Raw genomic sequence first — 7,546 nt, 5'->3', positions numbered from 1 at the left:
ATTTAAATTTGGTATTGAAAGTTATAATCTTTGAAAGGTACCGGTATTGAATATGCTTTGTTGGATTAGGCACTGAATTTATGCTGTAGACTTATTTGGACTGGAATAAGCCCAAGGCTTGATTAGTAAAGCTAATTGTGTTGTAATACTGTAGGACACGTTGACCATTTTAGAAAGTACTGAAATTGTGTTATTGGGAGATCTCTTCGGATTGGAGTTAAGATCAGGAAAGAGTTAGAAAATGAAATTCTGACAATGCAGTTCTTAATTACAAGATATTTGTTGATGAATATTTGTCAACTTCATAGTAAATTATTAAACTTGTGATAGATCCGTGAAAAATTGTAATAATGGTTGGATATAGTATTCCAATTATACATGCTTGCTTCCCATACGAAATTTTAAAGGCTTGTCCTTTATACAAATTGTAGTTTAAATGTTTAATTATAGTTCTTGGGCTTAAAATCTTAACTACTTATATTGCTTGCTTGATTTGGGGTTATGTTGGGGGATTAATTTGTATGATAGAAAGAAGATAGTGCTGTTTATATAATGGTGTTACTGAATGGCATCCATCAATTTCAAAACCTTCTTTTCATTCTTCAACTGATAAATCTTTTTTCTGTACCCAGTGTTTATGCAACATGTGGTTTGGCAATGTTGTCAACATTCGAAACTTTTGTGTAAAATTCCTTTTCCTCTGGACTATTTTGTTCATGCTCTGAAGTCTGAATCAAGTGTCTGGTTTTCTTAATGGCTTTGATTCCTATAATTGTTCGTCATCTGCTACAGTACTTTCTATGTATGTTATGGCTTGTGTGCCCTGATAAGTGCTTCATGAATTGTCTCTATGTATTTCATGGTTATTGTTTTAAACATCATAACTTCTCCATTCATGAATATGAAAATGTTTTGGCCTACTGTACTTGTGGAAGTATATTCATTTCAAAGACCAAATATTGCTAGTTACTAATGCTTGGTACTTGCTACAGATTTAAGGTTTTACAATTTTGTACTTTGCTTTTTTGTTTTCCTTTCTGTTTTCCTTTTTGTTTTAGAGATAGAAACTTTGAGTCATGGTGTTTGTTTGTCTTTCAGCTTGATAGCTTTAAGGGTTTGAAGGTACATGCACTCCTATATAATGAATGTCTTTCTGTCACAGGGATTTCTTAATTGGAGGGTGTTTCGGACTATTAGAGAAGGTGTTGACTATTGCTGCAGGTGAACATCAATGTTTTTGATTGATTTGTTTGGTTTAAATTTATTGGACTATTGTTGTATATAGCTTGTCTTAATCATCTGTTGTTACAGTTGCTTTAACATGTTGTGCTTCTAGTTTCATTACTATGATATAGTATGATCATTAATTCTAAGTGTATTGTTAAATGTGAAATAATTTTGTCTGCATCTCTTTCTTACTTTTGTAATTGTGCAGTGTGTTGGCCTGTTCAAACATAGTTAAGTCATGTAATATTGTATAATTGTTGCGAATCACTTGTTAATTATAATAGGAACTGTTCTGGAAGGTATGAGTAAAACTAGTTCTAGTACAAGGCTTATAATAGGTACAATTTGCTTTTGTGTTTTCTTGATATAGCATTGATTAAGCTTGTCTTCATGTTTGCTTTTTTGTTTGTGCGTAGTAAAGATGGATAGAACATGGATAGTTGCAGATAGGAGATCTCGTGATTATAAGTTAGGGGTGATTCAATTCTGTAAGTTTGCCTTGGATAATGCTAGAGACCCAAATCACATTAGCTGTCCTTGCACGAAGTGTGGAAATGTAGAATATTTTTCGATTTCGGTAATTAGGGACCATTTATTTGTAAATGGAATTGATGAGAGTTATGATAAATGGACTGATCATGGGGAGGCTGTCGTGGATTCAGGAACAGATGAAGATACCAATAGCATGGAAACAGATTCAGATCAATCTGATTCTGTGCAGTGTAATGAGGGGGCAGAATATGAAGTAGAATTAGGTAGTGACGTGGAGTTGGAAGATGATGAGGATGAAGGGCTTTCAAATGAGTGTAACGAGTTTAGACAGTTTGTTGATGATGCCAATAAACCGTTATACCCGGGTTGTGATAGGCACACAAAGCTGAATGTCCTTGTAAGACTTTACAACTTGAAAGCCAAGCATGGTATGAGTGATATCGCTTACTCTGATTGGTTGATTGCCTTTGCAGAGTTTCTTCCAGTAGGCAATGAGATACCTGCCTCTGTGTATGACGCAAAGAAGACCTTGAGTGCTCTAGGAATGGATTACACAAAAATTCATGCTTGCCCAAATGATTGTATTCTGTATAGAAAAGAGTATGTTGATGAAACTAAATGCCCTAGATGTGGTCTTTCAAGGTGGAAAATAGGTAAAAACTCGAAAGAGAGGGACGGTGTGCCTGCAAAGGTATTATGGTACTTTCCCCCTATTCCTAGGTTCAAAAAAATGTTTCAATCAAGTGAAACATGTAAGAGTTTAACTTGGCATGCTACTGATAGAAAACATGATGGCTTGATGCGTCATCCGGCAGATGCTGCTTCGTGGAAGTTAGTAGATGAAAAATGGCCGGACTTTGGTTCTGACCCTAGAAACCTTAGACTTGCATTGTCATCTGATGGGTTCAATCCCCATAGTTCATTAAGTAGCAAGTACAGTTGTTGGCCGGTAATTCTTGTGACCTACAATCTGCCTCCATGGTTAATAATGAAGAGGAAACATATGATGTTAACATTATTGATATCGGGGCCAAAACAACCAGGAAATGACATCGATGTCTACTTGGAACCTCTAATAGATGACTTAAAAATGTTGTGGGAAGGAGTTAGGGGAGTTTATGATGCAAGACAAAGTGAATACTTTACTCTTAGGGGTTTACTATTTTGGACAATAAATGATTTTCCAGCTTATGGTAACCTTTCTGGGAGTATTGTTAAGGGGTATAATGCATGCCCTATTTGCCTTGAAAAAACCGAACCTACAAGGCTAGTTAATGGAGGGAAAATGGCCTACATTGGGCATCGAAGATTTTTGGGCAGAAACCATCCGTATCGAAAGCAAAAGGCTACCTTCAACAACTTCCCTGAGCATTCACCTCCTCCTGTGCCTTTGACTGGTGAAGAGGTATTGTGTAGGGTAGAGGAGGAAGTTTTGAAGTGGCCTTTTGGGAAGAAATATCCTCAACCTCCGTATAAGGGTGCCGAGGATGAAAATAGGCCTTGTTGGAAGAAAAAGTCTATATTTTTTGAACTTGAATATTGGAAATTTCTACCGGTTCGGCACTGCCTTGATGTGATGCATATCGAAAAAAATGTATGTGATAGCCTAATAGGGACCTTGCTAAATATTCCTGGAAAAACAAAGGATGGGGTGAAAACTCGGTTGGATTTAGCGGAACTGGGTATTAGATTAGGACTGCAGCCTAATTTTGAAGGTCCCAAAAAACACCGCTTGCCATTGGCAAGCTGGAACTTAACTCTAGATGAAAAAAGATGTATGTGTGGGTCTTTTTTTAATATGAAGGTTCCTGAAGACTATTCTTCCAACATATCAAATCTGGTTTCCATGGATGATTTAAGGCTTAGTGGACTTAAATCCCATGATTGTCATGCTTTAATGCAGCAACTCCTCCCTATTGCCATCCGAGGTGTGCTTGAAAAGCCGGTGAGAATTGCTGTGATCAGGTTATGCCTGTTTTTCAACGAAATCTGCAGCAAGACTATCGATGTGTCAAGGCTGCCAAAAATCCAAAGCGATCTTGTTGAAACATTGTGTGAGCTGGAAAAGTACTTTCCCCCATCCTTTTTTGACATAATGGTTCATCTAACGGTCCACCTAGTTAGAGAGGTGGAGTTATGTGGACCAGTTTTCTTTCGATGGATGTATCCATTCGAGAGGTATATGAAGGTGTGTAAAGGATATGTTCGCAATAGAAATCGGCCGGAAGGTTGTATTGCCGAGTGTTACATTGCGGAAGAGGCGGTTGAATTTATAGCAGAAACTTTTTTCAATGATAATACTGTTGGCATCCCAGCTGCCCCAAACAGAGAAGACAAGCCGACCTCAGGAGCTACGGTTGTTAGTGTATATGGCAAGTTGTTTGACCAAGCTCATCTCTGTGTGCTTCAAAACACAGATGAAATCAGAAGCTACTTTAGGTAATTTACTGCCCCTCTATCTAATATTATGATTTATGTTAAAATTTTAAGTAAAGTGGACGCTATATTCACTAACTATACCCTGTTTGTTCGTTGTTGCAGTGAACACATGGAATATTTGAAGAATGAGTTTCCAAGATTCGGAAATAATAAAAAGTGGCTTACGGACAAGCAAAACAAAACATTTGCTGATTGGTTGAAAGACAGGGTAAATGTTTTCAGTAGTTCAATCAGCTTTACCTTAAATCACCCTTTTTTTTTGTTTTTACATTACCTCATATAAATTGCTAATTATAAGACATTAACTGTTATGTTGCTAATTATGCAAGTTGCTGGTCAACTCAGTGAACCAGGTTGTGACATCCCCGAGATTGTGAGGTGGCTTGCAGATAAACCAAGCAATGAAATTCCAAAGGAGAAAGCTGAGAAGAGGAAGAGAAAAAAATTGGTACTGGAAGAAGACGAAAATGCTAAGGTACTAATTAGCTTAAAGTCTTTAGCACCTTCCTTGCCAGCTCCATTGAAGATACTTTGCAATTGGGGTGAAGAGGCATTTAAAGATGGGCGTGCTATCACGTTCGAAATGGAGTCTGAAGTATTTGGGTATCAACGAAAGACATTTATACTAGGATCAGATGTTGAAAGAATTGCTAGCATGAGGGAAGTTACTGGAAACTGCATAGTGGTATACCAGAGGTAAATAGAAACTGATGTTTATATTCTTTGTAATATACGCTATTTCCTTACATGTATAGATGTGAATTTCTTGTTGCTGAATTCAAACTTGATATATTGGAATGTTAGGTACCTTCTTGATTTATTGACTCGATATAAAATGCTGGATATGGTTGCTTTTGTTGACCCTTCAATGATCGGTGCAATCCGGTACGGGGATGGTCATGCCCAGTCCCAGCATATCAAGGATAGGCTTTTAACGGCAAAACCAAACCAGATTTTCTTGCTGCCTTATAACGCAGAGTAAGTGATTCATTAAGGTTCTTTGTTATATACGTAAAACTTTGCATTTGTGTGTAAGTATTGATAAACATGGGTGGAGAACAGAAATCTGATTATTTCATTATATGTAGTAATCATTGGATGCTTACTGTTGTGAATCCGGAGGAAAACACTGTCTATTTCATGGATCCGTTGAAGAGGCGGTTACCCACTGGAGAATGGAGATCAATTGTTGATACGTAAGTCATAGCTAGTCTCCATATATATATAGTACCTGCTTATTTCAAATTCATGTTTATAGTCTCCAAAATTTATTTATACTTGAACCAATATATACATCACTGTTTGCATGGTGTTGGGAAAAATCATGTGTGCAAGTGATAATGTGCTTGTTTTTTTCTTTAGTGCCATTGCTATGTATAATGCACACAAAGGCAAGAAAGGCAGGAGTTCAGTTTTGTGGAAGAATTTAGCGGTAAGTATGTTTGAGCTAGGTTGGAATTGAATTACCTTTTAAACTATTGCAGATTTTGATTATGTTCTTTTGTTGTTAAATGTATCTGCCTTGCTTAGGGTATTCCTCCCCAACCTAGCTCTACGGAGTGTGGCTACTTCGTGATGAGATACATGCGAGATATAATTGAAGATAAGGATCTATCGTTTGTTCGTAAGGTACGCGCTAGGAATGAGCTGTATATATATATATATATATATATACTTGTGTTACTAAAGTTGATATTCTCTATTTGTTTGAATGATCTGTATGGTAATGTTGGGTTGTTAACTTAAAACTGTTTCAGTGGGAGAGGAGAAGCAACTACATGTATAGCCAAGAGGACATTGATGTAATCCGGAATGAGTGGGCAAAATTTGTCGTCAAGTCATATATGTAGGAGCCATCAAGTAATTGGTTGAAGGAGATCGAGGGCAGTTTGTTCAGTTATATATATATGCTGATACATATATTCACATGCAGCATATGTGCATGTTTTTGGAACTTACATGTTGTATCAGCTTTTGCTTTCTTTCAATGTAATTAGCTACAATGCCTTATGTGGTTTTATGGAATGGATGGATATATATATATATATGAATGCTACCTCTTTTGGTACATTAGATTGTTGAATTAGAGTATTTGAATGCGTAAATCATATATATTGTGCATTATTTTTGTGGAAATATTTCAGGTAAAGAATTGAAAATAATCAGACAACAGTCAATAACATTACGTTGTATGAATACGTATATATCGTTAATCACACAACAAATCAATTTTAATCACACAACGGTACCAACCAAATTTTGTTGTCTCATTAAAAATCACACAACAGAACGAATACATATCTGTTGTCCAATTAAAACTCACACAACAGAACGAATACATATCCGTTGTCCAATGTTAAATCACATAACGGTATAGAAATAAGATGTTGTATGACTTGTGAAGAATTCAACACTGAGCCTCACACAGACAACAATTACTTATGATACCTGTTGTGTGAAGGAACAACCAACAACAGTCGCCATATTTTTCTGTTGTGTGATAAGTTAACCAACAACAGTGGGTACTTACTACTGTTGTCTGAGTGTTATGTTTCTGTTGTGTGAGAAGTTAACCAACAACAGCGTGTACTTAATTCTGTTGTCTGATCACCATCGAAAATGCGCTGCATCCAATTTCTGGCATTGGCATGCGCAGAACTGGTGCAACGGTTATAAGCAATGCGTTATGTCTATGATATTCAGATAACGGTGTTTCACCGTTGTGTGAGTGTACTCATCACACAACATCGAGATAGACGACAGACATGGTGCACATCACACAACAGATTTCCACCGTTGTGTGATGCAGTTTTTGTAGTAGTGAATTTTTTGAAAGAGAGCCAAGCTGCCCTTAAGCCTTGATCATTAATGAAACTTCAGAATACATTGGAGAGACATAGTACCTAAATCCCAAATTACAATAAGCATAAGAAGAACATCTCGAGATAATAACGAGAGTCTCAACTAAGAATATGTATTCTATCCTGCACCAATTAGCGAATAGTGCACTTTTGGCTACTCCATTCGCTTTACAAAGGTGGTGACATACCGGAAAGTAAATGTTTACTCGAAGCCATAATATACTAATAAGATCAGCTTTCACATTATGTTGCCACCGGAAAACACATCCGGTGACACTTAATTTCATCCTAACACTAGGAGGTTGCGACCATTTGGCAAAGCAAGGAACTCGTCGCCTAACTAGCACAAACAAGACACACAAGGTGTGTAGTCTAGGACATAGCCAACGTTGCCCTACCGCAATGCGGTAGAGACTTATTTCCAGCATAAAGCCAAGTCTAATTAAAATAACAAAACAACATAAATAAAAGGTAAAGTACTTTATGTTATATAAAAAAGCAGCCCACCAGAGAAGGCCCAGCAGCCT

General features: G+C 36.9%; 2 protein-coding genes across 2 annotated transcripts; both read left to right on the top strand.

The window, feature by feature from the left end:
* Window positions 1-1,648: 1,648 nt before the first annotated feature.
* LOC112184626 lies at window positions 1,649-4,535 on the top strand. The gene is made up of 3 exons (XM_024322877.1): window positions 1,649-4,158; window positions 4,261-4,366; window positions 4,488-4,535. The coding sequence occupies exons 1-3, from the start codon at window positions 1,649-1,651 to the stop codon at window positions 4,533-4,535; spliced, it is 2,664 nt and encodes an 887-aa protein (XP_024178645.1).
* Window positions 4,536-4,783: 248 nt separating this feature from the next.
* LOC112185725 lies at window positions 4,784-6,129 on the top strand. The gene is made up of 6 exons (XM_024324023.2): window positions 4,784-4,854; window positions 4,963-5,136; window positions 5,247-5,354; window positions 5,521-5,590; window positions 5,689-5,787; window positions 5,916-6,129. Exons 1-6 carry the CDS (start codon window positions 4,814-4,816, stop codon window positions 6,006-6,008), a joined length of 585 nt encoding a protein of 194 aa, XP_024179791.2. The 5' UTR covers window positions 4,784-4,813; the 3' UTR covers window positions 6,009-6,129.
* Window positions 6,130-7,546: the final 1,417 nt, after the last annotated feature.

The sequence above is a fragment of the Rosa chinensis genome, chromosome 2 (assembly GCF_002994745.2).
Source record: "Rosa chinensis cultivar Old Blush chromosome 2, RchiOBHm-V2, whole genome shotgun sequence".
NCBI classification, from domain to species: domain Eukaryota; kingdom Viridiplantae; phylum Streptophyta; class Magnoliopsida; order Rosales; family Rosaceae; genus Rosa; species Rosa chinensis.
Note: the sequence above shows the minus strand (reverse complement) of the source record. Positions and strands in the feature narration are given on the sequence as shown.